The sequence below is a fragment of the Mus pahari genome, chromosome 18 (genome assembly GCF_900095145.1).
Source record: "Mus pahari chromosome 18, PAHARI_EIJ_v1.1, whole genome shotgun sequence".
Lineage (NCBI taxonomy): Eukaryota > Metazoa > Chordata > Mammalia > Rodentia > Muridae > Mus > Mus pahari.
In genome coordinates, this window is record NC_034607.1 from 53,085,695 (window position 1) to 53,108,573 (window position 22,879).

Genomic DNA, 22,879 nt, shown 5'->3' on the forward strand with positions numbered 1-22,879 from the left:
TTGGTTTTTCAAGACAGGGTTTCTCTGTATAGCTTTGGCTGTCCTAGAACTCACTTTGTAGACCAGGCTGGCCTCGAACTCAGAAATCTGCCTGCCTCTTCCTCCCGAGATTTTGAATTTTTAAAGAGATTGGATATTTCAAAGAGACCAAACTTTTACTTTTTGAATTTGTAAAGACTCTGGATTTGAGAGTTTTGTGTTTTTACTGTGAGATCCTGGGAGTGAGTGAGAAAGGAAAGGGCCCTATGCTCGGGCCCTATCAGGAGGGACTGTCCGGGATAGCGTCACATGCTAAAGTCCTCTGAGAGGACAGAGTCCCCGATTAAGAAAACGCCTCCAAAATCATGTAGGGCAGTTTCTCAGTCAGCAATTGATGAGTTAGAGCCCCCACTGTGGGTGGTGCCATCCCTGGGCTGGAGGTCCCTCCATGGCCTCCGCATCAGCTCCTGCCCTCACTGCTTCTCATGATGGCCGTGGTGTTTCATCACAGCGAGCATGAGTCTAAGAACCTGATTTCTACACAATCTATGAAGTCTGTGGTGTTTAGTTACAGCACCGGACTAAGACTAAGCCACCAACCAGCCTTTACAGTGTTTTGTATTTTGTTTTTTTGCTCAGGCTAATTTGGAATGGGTTTCTATCACTTGCAATGGAAAAAGTCCTATTTATTTTTTCTTCTTCTTCATCTTTTCCCTCCATTGTAGTCAGACACTGCTGTGCGTTTAGTCTGTCTCAGGAAAGCCTCTGCTCTCAGCCGGACAGTAAAATGCCACTGCTGGTGTCAGCGCCATTGGATAAGCTCCACAGACTGGGAAAATAATTGTCAGGATAGGTGTCATAGCTTTGAATCCTAGTACATCTGTGACTATATTTGAAACACATTTTCCAAACTGTATCGTCCACTGGTGCGGCTCGTCAGGGAGGAGACTGAGTAGGAGTCTCCTGTAACCACCCTAATTTTCACGTTCCATCCAAGCAAAAATCAATTTTCTGCTTTATTCCATACAACCATGTTTATATTAATGACTCTCTGTTCCCGTGGAACTTCAAGCTGTCAGCTTAGTTTTTAATTGAACTCACTCCTTAAGTCTAGGACCCGCTGGACTGAGCCAACTCTCCCAAATGTGGTCGAAACAGACAACGCAGGGGCTACTTGTGCCTGCTCCATCCGCCTGCTTCGCCCTCCCCTTCCATATTCTACATAAGGCTGTCAGTTGTGCCAGAATGACTGGTCCTGGTCTTTACGTCAAACAAAGAAAACATGGTCGTTGGGCATCAGATTTGTTTCCACTAACAAGATATTTCAGAAACTGTGATTTGGAAAATCATAAGGCATTAGAAAAGAAAGAACCCCTCACCAGGCCATGGCACCTCACAAAGCCAGTGAAAGCAATGTCACTCACAGTTTCTTTATTTAATGTATGTGTGTGTGCACCACGTGTAGAAAGCCCAGGAGAGGGCGTCATATCTTTTGGAGCTAGAGTTGACAGATTGTTGTAAGTCGCTACCTGGGTACTCAGAACCAAACTCTGTCCTCTGCAAGAACAGCCAGAACTCTTAACTGCCAAGCCATCATCTCTCCATGCTTGTCCGTTGCCTGCCTGCCTTCCTTCCTTCCTGCTTGTGGACGTTGTACATCGTGGTGCGCACTAGGCTCCGCACCACGATGTACAACGTCCACAAGCAGCTTCCTCCCTTCCTCCCTCCCTCCTTCCTTCCTCCTTCCTTCCTTCCTTTCTCCTTCCTTCCTTCCTTCCTTCCTTCCTTCCTTCCCTCTCCATCCATTCACTCAGAGACAGGGTCTTACTAGGCAGCTCTTGCTGGCCTAACATGCATGATGTAGAACAGGTTGGCTTTGAATTTATGGAGATCCATCTACCTCTGCCTACGGAATGCTGGGATTACTGTTGGCTGCATTTTTAACTGTTCTATTAAGTCATCAAAATGAGAAGTGCCATTTTATAGTGTTTTCAGTAGTCACTTTAGTGACTAAAAATGGTCCTTTGGGTGGACATGTAGAATTCTTTAAAGATCATTTTCTTTCTTCTGGCAACTAAGTTATTATCATTATCAACAATTCCTTGATGATGTATTTGTCCTTTGATTTTGGTTTTCACTTTTGTCTAGTTGTAAGATGAGGTCTTACGTAGCTTAAGATGTCCTAGGACTTTTGATGTAGCCAGTGCTGGCCTGAAATCTTGATGCTCCCCCCTCCAACCCCCAGGAGCTAGGATTACAGGTATGAGCCATTGCAGTCATCACGAGCCATGACTCCTTTGAAGATACACTTCTATGACTGACTGTTCCTGTATATGAGAGGAGGATCGCGTCAAAGCAGAATTAGTGAAGTTGCTTAGGTTTGGTGCTGGGGATCAAACCCAAGGCCTTTCACATGCAAAACAACAGCCCTACCATTGAGCTGACTCCTGTCTGTCCCCCTTTCTGTGCTTGTTTGTGAGTAGGTGTGAGTGAGTGGGTGTGAGTGCGGGTGGATGTGAGTGTCTAGGTCTATGTACATGTAGATCAGAGTGACCGCAAACTCACTACGTAGTCAAGGGTCAGCTTGAACTCCTGATCCGCCTGCCTCATATATGCAGATAGAACACCAGTGCTCATAAAGTAATAAATAAATCTTGTATGAAATTATTAAATTTCATACAAGCATAAATAATTATTAATTAAATTAAAAATTAATAAAACCGTAAATCATCGATAGCTGTGCAACCTTACATTTGTAATTTGAGGTGAAAAATCATTTTCTAACCAAATTTCCAAATACTCCTCCTGAGAAGCCCCTACACTTTGGGAACAAAATATAATCATTTAACTACTGAGTCCCCCAAAATAGAACAAGAAGTCTATCACAGGTATGTGTGCACATGTGTGACTGTGAGTGTGTGTGTTGGTGTGTGCCTGCTCCAATATCTCTATCTGTGCATGTCTGTGTGTGTGTTTGTGTGTGCCTGTGTGTATCTGTGTCTTTGTGTGTTTGTGTGTCTGTGTATTTGTGTGTGTCTGTGTGTGTTTATGTGTGTCTGTGTGTGCCTATGCTAGTATTTGTATCTGTGTGTCTGTGTGTGTATGCATGTATGTATGTCTATGTGTGTGTATGTTTATGTGTTTGTGTATCTGTGTCTATTGTGTTTACATTTGTGTCTGTGTGTGTATCTCTGTGTGTGTTTGTATGTGTGTGTGTGTCTGTGTGTGTGTGTGCACATGCACAAGTGCAGATATTATATGAGCACAGTGAAAATGACTTCAGGATGGGAAGACTTTAGTTCTCAAGTTCAATGTCAATTTGCTTTTTGCTTTCTTTTCAACTTCCTCCCCCTCGCCCTGTCTCCCTCTCCCTCTCCCCCTTCTCTGCCCTTCCCTCTCTCCCTCTTTCCCTCCCTCTCCCCCTCCCCCTTCCCTCTCTCTCTCCCTCCCTTCCTTTCTTCCCCCCTCCCTCCCTCTCCCCTCCTTCTCCTTCCTTGCTTCCATTCTTTTTCTCTTTGGGACTAGATATTGAACCCAGGGTCCCAGACACTCTAGACAAGTATTCTACCACTGAACTGCACACCAAACCGCTTTAATTTTTTTATATTAAGAAAAAAAAGAAAGAAGAAAGTAGACGATGGCCTACGGTAGGGGAGCAATCATCAGGGGGCAGACAGGACCCAGGAGGACAGGGTGGGGGTGGGGGGGGTGGGACTGGTTAAGGTCATTCTGCGCTATGCGAGACTGTCATAACGAACCATCTACTATTAATACGTGCTAATTAAAACATGTTAGGGGCTGGAGAGATGGATCAGGGGTTAGGAACACCGGCTGCTTTTTCAGAGGCCCTGGGTTCTAATTCTATCACCCATGTGGAAGCTCACAACCGTCTGTAACTCCAGTGCTAGGTGATCCCATGACATCTACAGTGCTGCGCACATGGGGCATGCAGATGTGTTCAGGCAAAACGTCCGTAAACATAAAATTAAAACTGGACACTAAGGCATTTTGTTATTCCTGATTTTGAATTTAAAATTGTGGGTTCATTTTATTTAAGATTGAAAGTATTTGAACATTGCTACCCATTTCTGAGGCACATGATCTCTTGGACTTTGTAAACCTTTCCCTAACAGTTCTAGAAGTTGACTGGAAATGTATGTGACAGAAAACAAAAGAATTATAAAGGAAGAACAGTGCCTGCGATAGGGATGGCTAATGTGGAACAGTAAAATATCAAGAAATGAAATTTGTCAAGCAATGTTAGAGAAATGGATTCAAACACGCTGTACAATGTATTCGTGAATTCACAATAGTAGCAGAATAAAGATCACCATTATATATTTTTAAAAAATAAAATTATGCAAAACAATGCACTCTGCTTTCTCACAGTCACCAGTTTTCTTTACCAGTAGGCTGGGCGATTATAATGCAAACCCAACTCCTCTGCGCAGTCCCTGGCGGGAGGAGGGGCACAGGTGGGTGTGCCCATCCTATAGCTCACCGCGTTCTAAAGTGGAGAAGGTGACCCTGCCCGTGTTCCTCTGTGCTAGACGCCTGAGACCCACAGGTCAGATTTCTGGTGACTGCAAATTTCACACGCACAGCAAGGCAGCAGCTTGTGCTGAGTCAGCGTCAACAGGGTCGCGTGGCACTGGGACCTTACCATAAACCCACAACACGTTTCAGAGGAACTGGAGTTAAATGTGCTTGCCACTAGCCATGGAGGCACATGTCTTTAATCCCAGCACTCAGGAGGCAGAGGCAGGTGGATTTCTGAGTGTGAGGTCTGCCTGGTCTACAGAGTGAGTTCCAGGCCAACCCCAAGACTACATAAAGAGATCCTGTCTTTTAAAAAGGAGTTAAGATTAAAGTTTAGAAGGAAATTAAAGAACATCTAAAGCAAAACTTAAATTTAAATTTGGGGCTGGCGAAATGGCTCAGCGGGTAAGAACACTGACTGCTCTTCCAAAAGGTCCTGAGTTCAAATCCCAGCAACCACATGGTAGCTCACAACCATGTGACACCCTCTTCTGGTGCGTCTGAAATCAGCGACAGTGTACTTATGTATAATAATAAACAAATCTTTGGACCAGAGCCAACAGGGACTGAGGTAGTGAGCGGGGTTGACGGGAGCAAGCAGAGGTCCTAAAATTCAATTCCCAACAACCACATGAAGGCTCACTGTACAGCTACAGTGTACTCACATACGTAAAATAAGTAAATAAGTCTTTAAAAAATAAAATAAAATAAATTTAAATTAGTAGTTTAAAAAAGAGAAAAAACAGGGATTTCACTTCTCTATTTTTTTTAATTTATTTATTTTATTTATATGAGTACATTGTAGCTGTTTTCAGACACACCAGATGAGGGCATCAGATCCTATTTTAGATGGTTGTGAGCCACCATGTGGTTGCTGGGAACTGAACTCAGGACCTCTAGAAGAGCAGTTAGTGCTCTTAACCACTGAGCTGTCTCTCCAGCCCTCATTTCTCTATTTGACACATTTGAACACTGTGTATGTATGTATGTATGTATGTATGTATGTATTAGCCAGGTATGGGGGAAGGCTAATACATTCTTTTCTTCTCTGGCTCCTGGACGAGAATGTGATAACAAACCACCCAGTTACCTGACAACAAAATTTTGTATTTCGACCTTTTAAATAAATAAAGCCAAAGAATAAAGGTAAAATCCTTGAAAATCTTTTTGAAATATGCACTTTTTTGCTATAGAGTTTCTACAAACACCAACAACAGCAAAAGAACATTAAAACCCACTTAATAACTAACCAGGCAGAGACCTGTGGCCAGAGAGTACATGGAGGGCCCATAACAGAAGGATGGTGACTCGGATTCATCAAGGGACTTTCCCCACTGTCTGCAGCCTGCATGTCTTCCCAAAGAAAGCTGTGGCAGTTTGGATGAGAATGGCACCCCATAGGCTCTTATCCTGAGTGCTTAGTCACCAGGAGAGTGGTGAGCCTTCAGAGGAATAGAAGGGTTAGGAGGTGTGGCCCTATCTGAAGATGTTTGTTTTAAAAGCCCAAGCCAGGCCCAGGGTCTGCCTCCTGTGTCTCTGTCTGTCTCTGTCTCTGTCTCTATCTGTCTCTCTCTCTCTCTCAGCTATGTAGCTCTTAGCTTCTGCTCCAGCACCCACCCGCGTGCCGACATGTTCCCCACCACTTCTGAAACTTCAAGCCAGCCTCCACTTACATGGTTTCTTTTATAAGAGCTGCACTGGTCATGGTGTCTCCTCATAGCATCAGAACAGCGACTTAGGCAAAAGACAAGAATGAAAGGCAGGCATGGCAGGGCGCTTGGGAGGTGGAGGCAGGAGGGTAGGGAGTTCAGGGGTCATCAGCTACATCAGAAGGTGGGTTGGTGTGTCGGCTTTTCTCCCTCGAGCAATACACTAAAACCAAGCTGCAAACCCACTTCAATGTGAGCATGCAGGTTTTACCACCATTACCACCAAAAATGTAGCTGCATCTCGTGAAGTAATAAAAATGGTGGAGTGCCCAGACCACAGGGAAAGCCTCTCTGGTGGACCCATGAGACCTGGCAGAGTTACACTGGCCTATGAATGATAAAGCCATAACAGACTAGACTGCTGACATTATTAGTCATTCAGAAAAAAAAAAAAAAAAAAAAAAAAGAATGATTTAAAATACCAAAGTATGGGGGCTGGAGAGATGCTCAGTGGTTATGAGCAGGGACTGCTCTTCCAGAGGTCGTGAGTTCAATTCCCAGCAACCCCATGGTGGCTCCCAACCACCTGTAATAGAATCTGATGCCCCCTTCTGGTGTGTCTGAAGATAGCAAGAGTGTACTCATGTAACTAATAAATAAATAAAACTTAAAAAATAAAATAAGCCTGGTGTGGTGGTGCACACCTTTAATCCCAGCACTCAGGAGGCAGAGGCAAGTGGATTTCTGAGTTTGAGGCCAGCCTGGTCTACAAAGTTAGTTCCAGGACAGCCAGGGCTTTACAGAGAAACCCTGTCTTGAAAAACCTAAATAAATAAATAAATAAATTATAAAATAAATAAAAAAATAAAATAAAATACCAAAATACTGAGAAATGTGTTTAAGAAAAATTCAAGTTTTTTTTTTTTTTTTAAATTTGGTGTTTTGTTTTTCCTGAGGTCAAAGCTGGGTTTAAGAGGGATTTGGGGTAGGGGGTGCACACCTATAAGCCTGGAACTAGAAGGCAAGGTGGGGCGAGTTTATGCCAGATTGGGCCACAGAGCAAAACCCCAGTTCAGAAATAAAATCAAGTTCCCAAACATCAAGATGTGGGCTGGTGTGATATCTTAAGGAGAATCATTTCCACAGAATCCCGAATGCCTGGTTTAAACCCTGGACCCACAAGGGCAAGAATGAGAACTCAGGGGTTGCGCTTTGATCTCCACAAGTTTCTATATTTACACACAAATAGAAAATGTTTTTAAAAACTCACCTTGCTACCGTAAAATTTCAGAAAACCTGAAATTTATATTCATTTATCTTTACTCTTTTATGTTTTTACTAAGTTCTTGAATTTTGGGCTGGCTGGCTTTGCAGGTTTTTACATTGCCATTGTGCCTGTCAGCCTGTGTGCAAACACACACATGCTAATACACACACACACACACAAATCAATGTAAATTTTTTTTAATTTTTGAGAATGTGAATTTTTTTTCCGAGACAGGGTTTCTCTATGCAGCCCTGGCTGTCCTGGAACTCACTCTGTAGAGCAGGGTGGCTTCGAACTCAGAGATCTGCCTGCCTCTGCCTCCCAGGTGCTGGGATTAAAGGCGTGCGCCACCACTGCCCGGCGAGAAGGTGAATTTAATAAATACAGTTTGGAAAAAAAAAAAAATGGTAGCAAAAACTTTCTAATAACACTGAACATATAGCGCAGTACCTCTCCAATTTCATTGCCTGGGGCATGTTTTTGTTTCCTTTTTTTTTTTTTTAAGAGCGTGTGTGACACACAGCCTGGAGAGGTGCATGCAGAATTTCATTGACGCAACACTTAGCCAACCCATCTCATGACTAACACTCTGAAACAGCTTTACACGTGTCATTTAGAGAACCTAAAACAGGCCTGCTTAGCTCCTAGCTGTGGGGGCAGTGCTGCGGGTCATTTGTCACTTCCTGATTTCCGCTGTGGAAGTTGTCCACTGACTGCTTCGAGTCGCAGTGCGGCTCTCGCCTCTCTCCCCACTGAGCGCGGCGGTTTAAATCACCCATCAGCGGTTTCCTAGAGGAATGTGTCCCAGCAGAACGGAGTGGCCCCGCGGTTCCCACAGCCTTTTGTTCTACCTGTACTTAGGAGGCGCCCTGTTTCTCACTTGTGGAAGATGCTGTAATATTCTCTCCCCCAGGATGCCAGGGGCTCTCCAGTCCCTCTACTCTTATTCTCAGTATAAACTGCTTTCTTGCCCAATCAGCCAGCTGTGGTGTGGTCCCCCTGGAACATCTCACTGCTCTGGTTATGGTGTTTCATCGCAGCAGCAGAAATGCTAAGACTTTGTTGTTCACTGTCCCGTATGCCAACCTGAGCGATTCAGAGGCTTCTGAGGACTCCCGTCTTTGTCCCACATCTCACCTTAGAAGCACCAGGATTAAAGATATGCACTGCTGTGACCAGCCTGACCTGGGTACCCGGGATTTGAACTCAGGTCCTCAGGCTTTCGTGGCAAGTGCTCTACCCGCTGTGCCATCCTCTCAGCCCTACTGTGTTGGGAAATGTTTTTATTCCGTTTTCACAGTTGGTTGCTGGTTGGGCTGGACATAGACTCCTAGGTTGCAAACTATCTTCCTTGCCTCACTGTAGATAGTCATTCTATTCCTAGGAGAATCTTCCTTTCCTCGTGGAATTCCATCTTAATTGAGTTTCCACACCGTGCATCTCCGGTGCCTGACAGAAACCCCGTGCGTACGGCCAGGATATCCTGACATCAGTCGCATCAATGGAGTTATTCTTCCTGGGGTCAGTGTGTGGCTCTCTTCCCTCTGGATTTACAGAGGGTAAACTCCAGTAATCTCTTTTGTTTGTTTGTTTGTTTGTTTTCACAGCTCTGACATTTTTCTATTTTTATTAGATATTTTCTTCATTTACATTTCAAATGCTATCCCCAAAGCCCCCTATACCCTCCCGCTGCCCTGCTCCCTAACCCACCCACTCCCTCCATTAATCTTTAAATGTTTTTCTTTCTTTTTGTGGTTGGTGGGGTAGAAGGGCACTGTGTGTTGACCCCAGGGTCCTTCACAAGCTGGCCGAGTTCTCGCCCTGATTTACGTCTTGTCTCATAGATCCTTTCTATGTAATCTAGGCCACTCTTGAACTCCCAGACTCGCAGCAGTTCTCTTGGGAGCCTCTGTCTCCCCAAGTGGCTGGGCCTATACATATATACCAAGTGCACCAATCCCACGAGTATCTTGCCCAAGGGGGCAAGTTGTTCAATCGTCAGCATTCCATAGGAAGAGTGAGTAGGCTCCAGATCAAATCCCTCTGTACAGTTGCAACCCAGTGCCTCGCTTCCCTTTATTAAGGGACAGATGGACATGATAGCAGCCAGTGGACAGTGGCCACTGCTTCTGTGGGTCCAGATCAGCTCCTCCAGCTTCTATTACCTGAAGCCCATGGTCATCCCTTAGGCAGGCCTGCTCGTGTTCTTAAGGTCATTATGGGGAGGGTATAAATCTCAACTCTTCCTTTAATGGCCATGTGATTTTAGGCAATTAATTTCCACTCATTGGATTCCCAAGTAAAGATAGATATATGCTATTACCTCGCATTGATGAGGATTAACGGGACCGTCTATGCCGAATATAGGATACTGCGTCTACAGCCAGAAACCACTGCACAGGTCACTTATGAAGCTGCTCTCAGGCCTGAGTCCCTAACAGTTCTATAAATATCATGTCAACTTACAGCAAAATTAAAGTGAATGATAAAAAGCCAGCTTCACAAATTTTCTCAAAAAGACAAAACAAAACAAACCAAACTGGATTATACTGGTCTAAGTATAAGAGTCAGTATATTTATCTGTCTATGTATATGAGCTCATACATTCATCTCCAGATCGTTCAAGTTAAGTTCTTACAAGCATTCTGTGCTAGCTCACTCCCGACAGGCAGGCCATTGCCTTCCTCTGTGGGGATCAAAGGACTTTGCTCTAGGCAGTTTACAAGTTTAGGGTTCTAAACCAAGCCCACAGCTGCTCCAGGAATGTGTGTTCCCGGACAGACATGAATCAGAGCCCCGGGCTAAATCTTTGCCTGGGAACATTTTCCCTAAAAGTAAAAGGACCCTTTTCTGAAGGACAGGATGTTCCAAATCAGCAAATTGATCTTAGTCAGAAGATGAGGTAGATAAGGTGGTGTCCGAGAAGAGACTAGGGCAAGGACCTCCATGAAAGAAACAGTCCAGAGTACTGACAAAAATGTTAGTCAAGTGTCTCCCGCCAATTCACACAGTCACAGAACTTGGAGACATTGTGTCTCTGTGCCTCATTTTAGAAGATGTGGGGTCTCCAAAATGAAGCCAACTTTAAGTTTAGGAGGGGAACCAGTGTGTTCTACCAAGTTGGGGGCATGCAATAAGACGTAGCCAAAGAATATTCCAGAAAGAGCATGCATGAAGCTAGAAGGCATTAGTTTAGACTATAAGGGAACAATAGAATGCTCTGGGTGGGGTGGGGACGCCACTCCAGCGCAGCCAATGGATTATCCAGTGCCTTTGGGCACTCCTGGGAGAATTTCTTGGGTTTGTTTTTGTTTTTGTTTTTGTTTTTTTGCTTGAGAAGCTGGAGTCCTTAACAAGCTAAGCAAAAAGCAGTCATTGATGTCAAGAAAATGGAAAGTTCCAGAAACATGACTTGATAGGGAGCAAAATAAAAATATATCAAATGTTATATACATCAACATTAAAAACTGGTACCATGGGCTGGTGAGATGGCTCAGTGGGTAAGAGCACCCGACTGCTCTTCCAAAGGTCCGGAGTTCAAGTCCCAGCAACCACATGGTGGCTCACAACCATCTGTAACAAGATCTGACGCCCTCTTCTGGAGTGTCTGAAGACAGCTACAGTGTACTTACATATAATAAANAAANAAATCTTTAAAAAAAAAAAAAAAAAAAAAACTGGTACCATTATTGAAGGTAGGAAAGGCACATGTGTGGGGGTGGGGTGGAGTGTGTGTGTGGGGGGTGTTGGGGTGTGTGTGGGGGTGATGATAGCTACAGGTTAATATTCTATTCAGAGAGAATTTAGAGATCATGCCTAATGTTTAAAAAGAAGTTGTGTAAGAAATATAGCCAGGCAGTGTTGACACACATCTTTAACCCCAGCTCTAGGAAGGCAGAGGCAGGCAGATATCTATGAATTTGAGGCCAGCCTGTTCTACAGAGTGAGTTCCAGGACAGTCAGGACTATGTAGACAAGCCCTGTCTCAAAAACTCCCCCCCCCCAAAAAAAGATGATGATATCAGAAGAAATAGCTCTGATCGTTAAAGATGAAGGAGGAAAAGACAGGGAAAAGCCTACGGTTCATTAGGATCTATGGCATTAGCTGATACTTAACCATGGATGGGTATTAATTTTGGTCAGAATAAAAACATTTTAAGAAATCACATTTGATCATTTCTCAACCTGATGATATCACATAAGGGTTTTGCATAAGGAATGGTTTTGTTTGTTTGTTTGTTTGTTTTTAGAAGATGAGCTTAGATAAATGAAAACTGTAATCTTGGCATTGTGTCATCCCCGTAGACTGGCTAAGGCATGGCCCAGCTGGTAAGACTGTTCTTGTTCTTCAGTGGATCTGAGTTCCAGTGTCAGCGCTCAGCCGTCTGTAACCTAGTCCCAGGAATCCGACACTCTCTTCTGACCTACATGAGCAGTGCAACACATCACGCATGCACACACATGTGCACACACACACTAAAAAATACATAAAAACAAAATCTTGTTTTAAAAATATGTTAATTAAAAATAAAAAAACAAAAGAAAAAAAACAAAAAAAGAAAAAAAAGAAAAGAAAAAAGAAAAAAAAGAAAAATAAAAAATATGTTAATTAATAAACACACTACCTCCTAACTATCATTTTTGTATAAAAAAGCAAGTCTATTTTATTGACAGTTTCAAACACTCTAGTGCATTGTTATTAATTAAAGCCATTATATTGTACAGTAAATCTCATTTTGTCTTTCTTTCTTTCTTTCCTTCCTCCCTTCCTTCCTTTCTTCCTTCTTTCTTTCTTTCTTTCTTTCTTTCTTTCTTTCTTTCTTTCTTTCTTTCTTTCTTTCTTTCTTTCTTTCTCTAGGCCCTTTCATATGCCAAGCAAGTGCTATACCATTGAGCTAAATCCACAGTCCCATACAGTAAATTACACACACACACACATGCACACACACACAATTATATATGTATATGTATGTGTGTGTATATATATATACATATACACACATATTATATATATATATATATATATATATATATATATATATATATATATTCCCCCCCGCAGTGAAATTCCCAGTGTGTCTACTTTAAACGCATGGTTAGTTTAAACTGGAAATGTCCATCACAGCCTCATGCTTTGGATGCCCAGTCCCCATCCCTGGCTGAGACACTGCGAGTAGGAATCATGGCAGAGGTGAACGGGACCCTGTGGTTTGGGGCTTTGGGGCCTGACGCCTAGAAGCCAGCCATGTGTGGGAACTTGGAGCTGCAGGTCCCAGAAGCCCATCTGTGCGCAGAGCATGATGGGCCATTCTGAAGACAGCTGGAAAGACCAGAACCTGGCGGACGCGCAGGCGGTCGACAGATGTCAGAGAAACGGGATCCCCTGAGAACTGGACTGCGGGCCTTTGCACTATGTTAGGGAAAACAAAAAGTTAATTCATATTTTAAAAATGGTTTGTGTCCTTCCCATCCCCTGAAAACGGAAGTGAGCCCAGATTTAAAAGAAATAGGCTGATTAATTTGGGAGAGGAAATTTCCAGAACTCACATCTGGGCTATAGCAGGATCGTTGCTGCCTGCTTTTGGCTAGATTTACAATAGGGGAGGGCAAAGGGCTGACTGGAAGGACTTGGGAACTGTGCAGTTTGGTGGGGAGAGGGGTGTGAATGCGGTTTAAGTTGTAGGTAAAGCAACTACTACAGACAGAGGCCATCTGTGCACCATTATTTTGAAAGTTATGGAACCTTCAGGAGGTTACGCCTGGCCAGCCAAAGCAGGTCATTGGAGGCCCACCCACTTGTACCCACTTCTAGTTCTAGCCTGCTTATTCTGTACCCAAGATCTATAATGATATTAGGATTTACCCTTGGCATTGTACATCCTGTGAGCGTGAACGTTGTTCACATGGTGTGAACAAGCTAGGGCTGCGTGCTTTAGGCACTGTAAACGCCTCCATTCCCTCCGTACCACGAACCACTAAGGCTCCAGACACGGGAAGGAAGCCCCTCCCTCACCTAAGCCACTTGGCAGGCACTTTGTCACACATGCAGAACGTAGCCATGGCTAACGTGTATAGCTTGTATCGACAGCCACAGTCATCCACGCACAGCTCGGTGAGGGAAATGATTCTATATCAGGAGCAAACATCAAGTCATTAGCATTAACTCTACATTTTACTTACAGGAGTGAAATAATTTGGTGGGAATCTTTGAACTGAAGAACGAAATACGAAGCTCCTTTATGAAAAAAGAAAAAGAGAAAAATGGTTTTCTAATTCTGTTTGTTTTTCCTTTTTGAAATGACAATCTTTGTTAATGTGTTGCTCATTTCTCATTAAATACTTTAAAGCGCTAATCTGAACATAACGTGCATGGTGAGATTTAAAAGCCACAGGTATTGATTGGCACCTAGGTGCGTACGTAAATACAAGGGCTTGTGTGAGATCCAGAGGGGGCTTGAGAGGCTTATATTTACCTGGCTGGGCTCTTGGGAACTGGTCCAGGAAGTATCTCGTACTGTCCCGGGCAAAGATGGAGTGACTGCACAGGAGGGACAGACAGATGAATACAGGTCATTAGTGCACCATATTACCTTCATTCATATATATATATATATATATATATATATATATATATATATATATAGCTTATTTGCTTGTGACTCAGTCTCACTATGTAACTGCCCTGGGACTAGATATATAGAGCAGGTTGGCCTCATCTCACAAGTCTACTTGCCCCCCACCCCGCCCCGCCACAGTGCTGGGATTAAAGACATGCCTTTCTATGCCTGACCCTACTTGTATAAGTTTAAAACCTTGTTTACGGGATTTTTTTGTTGTTGTTGTTCACGATAAAACTGAGGTGGGTGCCTGGTAATGACCCTGGCCTTTCATTTTTGTGGGAGTCGCCATTAGCAAATTCCTCACCAGAGCAATATTCTTGTTTAAGTGGCCAAATTATATCACACATTGTTATTGCCTAAGGTTCATAATGACATTAGGGGTCACCCTTGGTGGTATACATTCTGTGGGTTTGGACGAATGTAGAATAGCACACACACACACACACACACACACTCACGCACATGCACACACACACGCACACGCATGCACACACGCACACACACGCACACACACACTCACACACACACAGATACACACACACACAGATACACACACACACACACACACACACACACACACACACACACTATAGAAGATACAGAGAATTTTCCCTGCCCTAAAATCCCCTGGGCTCTGCCTGTTCACCTCTCCTTTCCGTCTAACTCCTGGCAGACACTGATCTTACTGCCTCCATTTTGCTCCCCCCACTCCCACCCGTGTCACATTGAGGCAGAATAGGGAGGCCCTAACTTGTGTCAAGGTTTGTCTCTAGGATGCAAACCATCTTCAGAGGGGCAAGTGACTACAAACGGGAGCTGCTGCCCCCTCTTCTGCTCTTCCTTACAACACTTGGCACCAGCAATTTATTGGCTCGTCACCAAGATAGGACCTTCCTGAGGTAACAGTGGTGACTACTACCATCTTTTGTGAGCCAGAGACAGACTCAAAACAACACACTGGCCTAGACGGCCCTGTCAAGGACGAGATCGGCAGCCTGGTGGGAAGAGTAGCAAGCTGTGTGAGAGACCCTGGGGTCCCGTACAACAGCCAGGTACTCTACCAGCCACGTTCTGTGCCAGTCTGCCTTCTTGCCGACAAAGGTTTGTTCCTTGTATCCCCAAGAACAGATTGGAGAGCCCTATGGGCGTACTAAACGTGCATGAGCACAGGACCCTGTAAAGCCTCATTTGCATGGCATCCTTGCCTCTTCCTGGTTTCAGTTTTGATTAAGCAAGGGAACCCAAGACTGAGAGAAATCACCAAGAGCCTGCAAACTAAGACTGAAACTTACAGACTAGGGGATGTCGCTCAGGTGACAGGGTGCCTGCCCAGCCCTGCACAAATCTGAGGAGGTTACACATGCCTGTAATCTTCCTCCCCAGGAGAGCAGTTTAATGGTCGATCCTATCTACAGAGCAGATTTGAGTCCAGTGTGGGTCATACAAGACTGTCTTAAAATAACAGATAGCAAAGTAAAAACTGGTGACATTGAGAGCTAGCAAGATTGATGATAATCTAATTAGAATCATACAGTCTGTGGTCATTCCAGATCACAGAGAAGCGTGCACATGCAGACACGTGATTTCAAATCTTAAGGGCGAATTCAAAGGCATGAAATCACACAGTTAGAGGATGTAAAACATCTGAAAATCTGTTTTCTCACATGGCTGTCCCGTTCTGAGTTCCCTCCCAGGATGGACCAGTGTCTGGTGTCTGTGTTCTGGCTTTGACCATTCTGACAGGTGTGGCAGGTGTGTGGTGGGATCACACAGTAGGGTTAGTACATTTGGTAAATACCTGACACCGTGCAATGGTGTTTTCCACCTGTGCATCTGCTTTAACACCTGCACAATTATGTGGCTCATTTTTTATTTGAACAGTTTCCATTTGCATTTTCTTAATTGTGTGTGTGCATGTGTGTGATTCTCAGGAAGCTGTTGCCATCATGTGAATGTGGAGGTCAGAGGGAGACTTCCAGGAGTCATGGTGGCAAGTGCCTCTACCCACTTGGCCGCCTTTCCGTCTCACCTGCCACCTCGTTAGCCCTAAGTGGCTTTCTTACCACTCACGTTTATGCACTGTGTTTATTTTTATTTTTTAGTATATCTGTGCCTCATGTACATGTCCAGCAGCTGTGGAGATGAGAGGAAGGGACTGGAGTTACAGGCAGTTGTGAGTCACCATGTGGGTGGGGAGGTGGAGGGGAATTGAACCTGGGTCCTCAGGAAGAGCAGCCAGTGCTCTTTCTGCTGAGCCACCTCCCCAGTCCCTGCTGATGGCGAGGGTTTTTTTGTTGCTTTGTTCTGTCTTTCATCATGGGGTTGAACTTTGAAAAACACCTTTTCTTTTTCTAGTTTTCCCTTTTCTTCTCCCCTCTAAGTCCTGAGCATCTCACACTCACCTCTTGCTTCTCCTCCATTATAGAGCACTTTTGGTTTTGTTCTTTAACTTTAGGTGCTGGTTGCCCTAAAAGCTGCAAAATACATTCTCAAGTGACACTATACAGTCTTACAGACAACGTAAGTAAGTGCCTCGTGATATCAAAGCGATCCTGTCGGGTGTAATGCCTGAAGCAGGAGGATCAGGAAATCCAAGCCGGCCTTCACAATGTAGCACGATGTGGCGGCGCATACACACCGTTAGTCTCAGGACTCAGGAGGCAGAGGCAGGCAGATTTCTGTGAGTTTGAGGCCAGCTTGGTCTTCCCTTCTGTATCTGTGTTGTTGTTGTTCCCTGCACTTATAGATGAGCACACAGGTTCAGTTTTATATGCACTATATAGGTGCATGACCATACATTGTTAGGGAAAACTTGTATGTTAGATCATTTAAGAAAAAAAAATAAATTAGAAGTAGGAGTCAGGTACAGCAGCACATATTTGTAACCCCAGTACTCAGGAGCAAATGCAGAAGGGTCCAGAGTTCAAGGTCAGCCTGGGCTCCACACAGAAAGACTCTACTCCAATAATCAAAAAACTGGTCAATAGACAAAACCTAAGCCAACAGTACAGTTAAAACTTCTATGTAGAGTTACTCCTTCTTCAAAGGCTCTTTATTTCTTAATGGAGGGAGACTCAAACTTTTAAAAATATGATTGTGTGTTTAGAACATTTATGCATGTGCACATATGTGCAAGTGTGTGTCTGTGTGTGTGTAGACCAGAGATCAACATCAGATGTCTTCCTCAGAAACCTCATTTTTTTGAGACAGTTTCTCTCACTGAATCTAGAGTTCACTGATTGGCTTGGCAGGCTGGCCACTGAACTGCAAGGACCCCCTGTGTCTGCCTCCTGGAACTGGGCTGCAGATGTGAGATTCGTTCCATTGCCCTGGCCTTATCCTAAGCATCGAGGCTGGGAAGACAAACTCAGGGCCTCCCGCCTAAGCGGAAGCATGTCACCAAGCGAACCATCTCCCTGGACCCTGAGACTCTTTCCAAACGTTGCTTTCAGAGTCTACTAGTGATAAATTTCCTCAATTTTTGTTGGTCTAAATTTTCCTTTCTCCATCCCTTTCGGAAGGCAGTTTCCCACGGTGCAGGATTCTAGCTTGGTGGCTCTGTTCTCTTTGTCTGTCTCTTGCTGGCCAAGCATTTGCAGAGGAGCCGGTGGAGGATTTAGCTTGGTCCTTAGTAGATGTTTTATCATCTCTGGCTTCTTCCAGTTTTTGCTGGGTACCTGAAACTAATCTGAAAAACATCATCTTTCTTTTCTGCAAATAGTTCATCCTTTCTTTTCACTTCCCTCAGGCTCATTTGTACATCTGTAGGACTCAGGTACTCAGGAACTTTCCAACCTTTGACTTCTTTACTTCTTAGCTTTTGGAGGATGCTGGTGAAATGTCCTCAGATTCAGAGAGTCTTCCTGTCCACTGTAGCAATAAATCCAAGAAAGGCATTCTCCTACTTTACACTTTTTTCTTTTTCTTTTTTTTTATGTTTTTACTTTCTTTCTTTTTAAAAATATTCTATTTAACATGTGTGTGCGTGTATGTGAGTGTATGTGAATGTATGTGAGAGAGATCTTGTTAGTGTGTGTATATGTGCATGCATGTGTGTATGTGTGTGTGAGTGCATGTGTTTGGGTGTATATGTGTGTAAGTTTGTGCATGTGTGTGTGTGTGTGTGTGTGTGTGTGTGTGTGCAGGAGTATCTTGTGTAGAAGTTAGAGGACAAGTTTCAAGAGGCAGCTATCTTTCCAGCCCTGGAATCCAAGGATCCAATTCCAGCTTGGAATCCAAAACTGCCAAGTCATTTATTTATTTATTTATTTATTTATTATATGTAAGTACACTGTAGCTGTCTTCAGACACTCCAGAAGAGGGCATCAGATCTTGTTACAGATGGTTATGAGCCACCATGTGGTTGCTGGGATTTGAACTCTGGACCTTCGGAAGAGCAGTCAGGTGCTCTTACCCACTGAGCCATCTCACCAGCCCCCCAAGCTGCCAAGTCTTGAGCTCCTGGGATGACTGGACCCTCCCCTTCTAACCAGGTACCTCCATGTTCCAGTGGGGATGCCCTGGGCAACATCACCAAATCCATTTCCTTTCCCATTTCCAAGCTAAAGGGCAGCACAAACTCGAATCCAGGCAGAAGCTTCAGGCTGTCTTCAACTTCATTTGTTTAACTGTGATTTTCATAGACATAGTCCCAAGCTAGGAAGTAAACTAGAGAGGCTCTAAGCTGCAGAGTAAGCATGCCAAGGATACAAACAAGTGTTAGCTGGATTTTTTAAAATTATTATTATTAATTTTTTAGCTCCCTACAGATGTGCACGCTTGAGAAAGAACACAACTCACACACTGAGAAAACTCAAGCACTTCAGGAAGATGAAGGGTGAGTCTCTTTGCCCCCCTCTAGGCCTACTCCCCAAATGTGAGTCACCATTAATGATTATACTCAGGGGAAGAGGGGAGCAGACCTCACAGAAGTGCACATTCATCGCCACTCGTGCAAGTGGATTAGGCTGCAAAGTTCATTTACAGTAACTTTCTTCATTTTAATAATAACCTAAGGTACTCCTGCATCAGTGCCTCATTGTTCTTAATGGGGGTGCTTAACGTATGCTGTCTCGTGGATACATGAGGGTCTAGTATTTATATCAATCCTTCTAATTAAAGAAATGCAAACAATGCTACCATGTGAGATTAGCTTGAAGATGCTACTAATGTGAGCTCCCTAAACAACCTAACCTGGCATTACCATAGTTTTTTTTTTTTTTTTTAAGATTTATTTATTTATTATATGTAAGTACACTGTAGCTGTCTTCAGACACTCCAGAAGAGGGAGTCAGATCTCATTGCGGATGGTTGTAAGCCACCATGTGGTTGCTGGGATTTGAACTCAGGACCTTCGGAAGAACGGTTGGGTGCTCTTACCTGCTGAGCCATCTCACCAGCCCTGGCATTACCATAGTTAAAGCTCCATATGCTTCAGATACGTCTAGGTTGCCGAATTGCCTTACAAACCCCCTTCACCACCTGCTCGTCACATCAGTGATGGCAATACCTTCTTGTTCTTGTCCCCTTCGCACATGCAGTTTTTGGTTATCAGGTGAAATTGTCTTATTGTCCTTTGTGATGAGTTCGGAGTCACAGTCAAGTGTCACTTTGTCTTTCTGTTAGTGGTGTATCTTGTCACGAGCTTCTCACGCCTGTCCTCAGCCCATTTTAAAACCGGAATGTGTGTTTCGAGTGCATGGTAAGAGAACAAGGCTCATTCTCACCCTTGAAGGCAGGTATAGAAGACAGAGTGGCCAGCATTTTCTGGAAGCTATGCATCTTCACAGCAGTGGGTCCGCCTTCTTTTGGGTGACAGACAGTGCTCAGGGCTCAGTCCACTAACTTCTGTCTTGTCATTGTCTGGAAATCGTGAACCAGATTCTTACTGGCGGTGGCTGTTCTGAATTCCCGCTATCACATTTATATTTATGTAAGTCCCCCATTTCTGTTTGAAGTGATACGGACCATTTACACTGGTAACACTCCTCCTCGGCAGGGAGTGCCACAGCACAAAACTGTCCTGCCATGGGGCAGACGGACAGACAAGCAGCAGGAATCCGTTGAATGTGAAGGATATATCTGCTCATCAGATACACCTACAACTTTGAAAAATGATGTATAGAGAGCTCAAATTATATGGAGAAGGTTCTGGAGAGCCCTGGTTCCTGCTAGTGACAGGTTAGGTTACTCAAATGAATCCTCTGAGTACAGGCAGCTAAGAAGGGAGGGCAAATGCTAAAACAAATTTGAGCGTTTAAACATGTGCAGACTTAAGCAACAAGGCAGCGGGCTAAGACTCCAACGAGACAAAGAGAAGCGGGGAGATAAAGGGCAGGCTTAGCCTGATAATATTTGCTGGGAACAGACCAAACCAGGCATGGGAGTGTACCTGAGTCTGAGGGAACTTCAGAGCCCTAGAAGTATGCAGAGGCCAAAGCCTGGGCCAGCCAATGAGAGGGTTCGGTGGCCTAGAGGTCCCCGCCCATGTGCATTTGAGACCCCCCAAAAGGATAGCTCCTGAGAGTCAGCCCTCCCGCCTCACCCACTGCCAAGGGACTGCAGAGGGTTGCCTTCATATCAAGCAGGATCAGAAAGGGGAAAGCCACTGCCCGGGAGGGACTGTAACCATGGGCTGGTTCTTGGCATAGATTCCACAGGTCTGCTTTACAGGAGCGAGCCACTGCACATAGAAGGGTGCATTGCCAGCAGTGCGAGCCCAGCAGCGCCCCTGAAGCTGAGGAGGAGAAAGAAAACCTTCTCTGGAATGAAACACTCAACCTGGGCCTTGGGAAACTCAAAAAAATACACTTGAAGAGCAAGGGGCAACATATAACAGTCACCGATAATCTCACACACACGTGCCATCAATCTACATGCTGGAATACCGAAGGGCTCCGTCAAAGGACCCCGAGAATCGGAAAAGCGATGCGGTGGGGCTGCAGAATACAGAGCAACACAGGCGTGGACAGGGACAGCAGTGCCACCTCTACAGATCCATGAGTTCCCTAAAGGAGAGATGGAGCAAGCAGTTCCACTCCTGACAAGCCTGTTAGCCATGAGAAAACGCCACGCACCTCCTCCCTCACCGGGGATATTTGGCAATGTTTAGTGACAGTTTTCGTTATTAAAACCTGGAGGGGCTGGGCGCGGTGGCGCACGCCTTTAGTCCCAGCACTCGAGAGGCAGAGGCAGGCAGATTTCTGAGTTCGAGGCCAGTCTGGTCTACAGAGTGAGTACCAGGACAGCCAAGGCTACACAGAGAAACCCTGTCTCGAAAAAAAAAAACAAGCAAACCTGGAGGGAAGGTGGGAAGGTTACCAGTGACATCTCCTGTGTAGAGGCCAGTGACAAAGTGCAAAATGGCTCTCCAGTCTCAAGACTTGACCTACCTAACCTGTCAGGAGATTTAGAGGCTGAGCATTCACCGTTCGTTTGGTACAAGGGATCAGAAAGGCAGTGAGACTCCAGGGAGACGTCGAGGTGGGAGACACGGACTCTGGGAATCTCCACTCTGGGTGGCTCCCACCTGGAGACCTGCTGAGCTCGCCGTGCAGTGGGGCAGGGTGGGTGGGGAGGAGCGTGTGTGCCCCAGCAGACCAAGACAGGAGCAGAAGGCACCTGCAAAGGCCGAGGAGAAGACCACGACTGAGGATTGGAAAGCGGTGTCAGGGAGAGAAGGGTGGAGACCGGACAGGGAGGAGGGTGAGGGTGCAAACCGACTGTGAGGCCCACTGTGTGCTCCCTGGCGGTGAGGGACTTAAAATGAGATCCTCCCCCTCCAGCATGAACACAGCTACCGGAAAGGCAGTGAGGTTTAACCAAGGTGTGGCTTTGCCAAAACAAGCAAGAGAAGTCGACGACGGTGGCCATGGAGAAAGGGCACCATGTCTAACTATGAAGTAGGGGCGAACGTGAATCGCATAAGGGTGGGCGGATCGGAGGGTTCCGGCGGCGTGGGGGAGGGTCACTAGAGCGGGGCAGGAGAAGCGAAGTCACTTAAGACTACGGAGGGTTGAAATTATGAATCTTGTGGGGAAAAAAAAAATCTAAGGAGTGGCTGAGATAGGGGAGCAGTGAAGAGACCAAGAAGCCAGGCTGTTGGCACCGAAGTCACTGTGGGAACGGCAGGGAGGGGCCGAGAGTAAAGGAAGTCAAATTCTTTAAGGAATCAGGACAGAACCGTGGGCCAGTGGCTAACTGCATCCTGGGGGAAAGCAGGCCTGGGGGGGGGGGAGAGAGATCCCACTTTTATGTCTCAAAATACCAAAAACACAAACCAAAAGCCACTGATATGGAAAACTGAGAACATCATACAATTTTACTAAATGCCACTGATGTAATTCAAGTTACTCCATTGAGGCTGGCTGTTGAAACATCAGAAGTTTGAACTGCACAGGCACGCAGACAACATTCCTTCTGTCTCCTCCGTCTCCCTCCTGAGCATGTTCTCAGAAACCTTCACAGAGTTTCCTCACCGAACTCCTCAGCTTCGGGAACTTGGTCCTTTGTGGGACCTGAGGAAGAGGAACCGGAGACCTGTCTTTGGAGAAGGCTTATCCCTCTGGGGGAAGCTCAACAGTGAGTCACTTGATTAAGGTTTTCAGTTGTGCCTGACACAACCTTTGCACCGTGAGCCTCTGGGCCGCCGCGCGGGGATGGGTAAGGAGCGGGAGAAAAGGCAGACGGGAGAGAATGGCAGGGCGGTCAGGAAGATTTCACCTGTAGCTTCGTTACCTGATGCCAAGCCCCAAGTCTAACCCAGCGTTTGTATTTATTTGTCCACTGAAGCAAACAGGGTAAGATGGCCTTTTTTTTTTTTTTTT

General features: G+C 45.1%; 1 protein-coding gene across 1 annotated transcript in view; it reads right to left on the reverse strand.

Annotated features, from left to right (window-relative positions):
• Positions 1 to 22,879, reverse strand: part of Stpg4 (sperm-tail PG-rich repeat containing 4) — a 37,580-nt gene that overhangs the window by 6,879 nt on the left and 7,822 nt on the right. Inside the window, exons 4-5 of the mRNA XM_021218562.1 lie at positions 13,908 to 13,972; positions 13,615 to 13,669 (exon numbers count right to left, since the gene is read on the reverse strand). Coding sequence (XP_021074221.1) covers positions 13,615 to 13,669; positions 13,908 to 13,972 — 120 coding nt within the window. The remainder of the gene's footprint in view (positions 1 to 13,614; positions 13,670 to 13,907; positions 13,973 to 22,879) is intronic.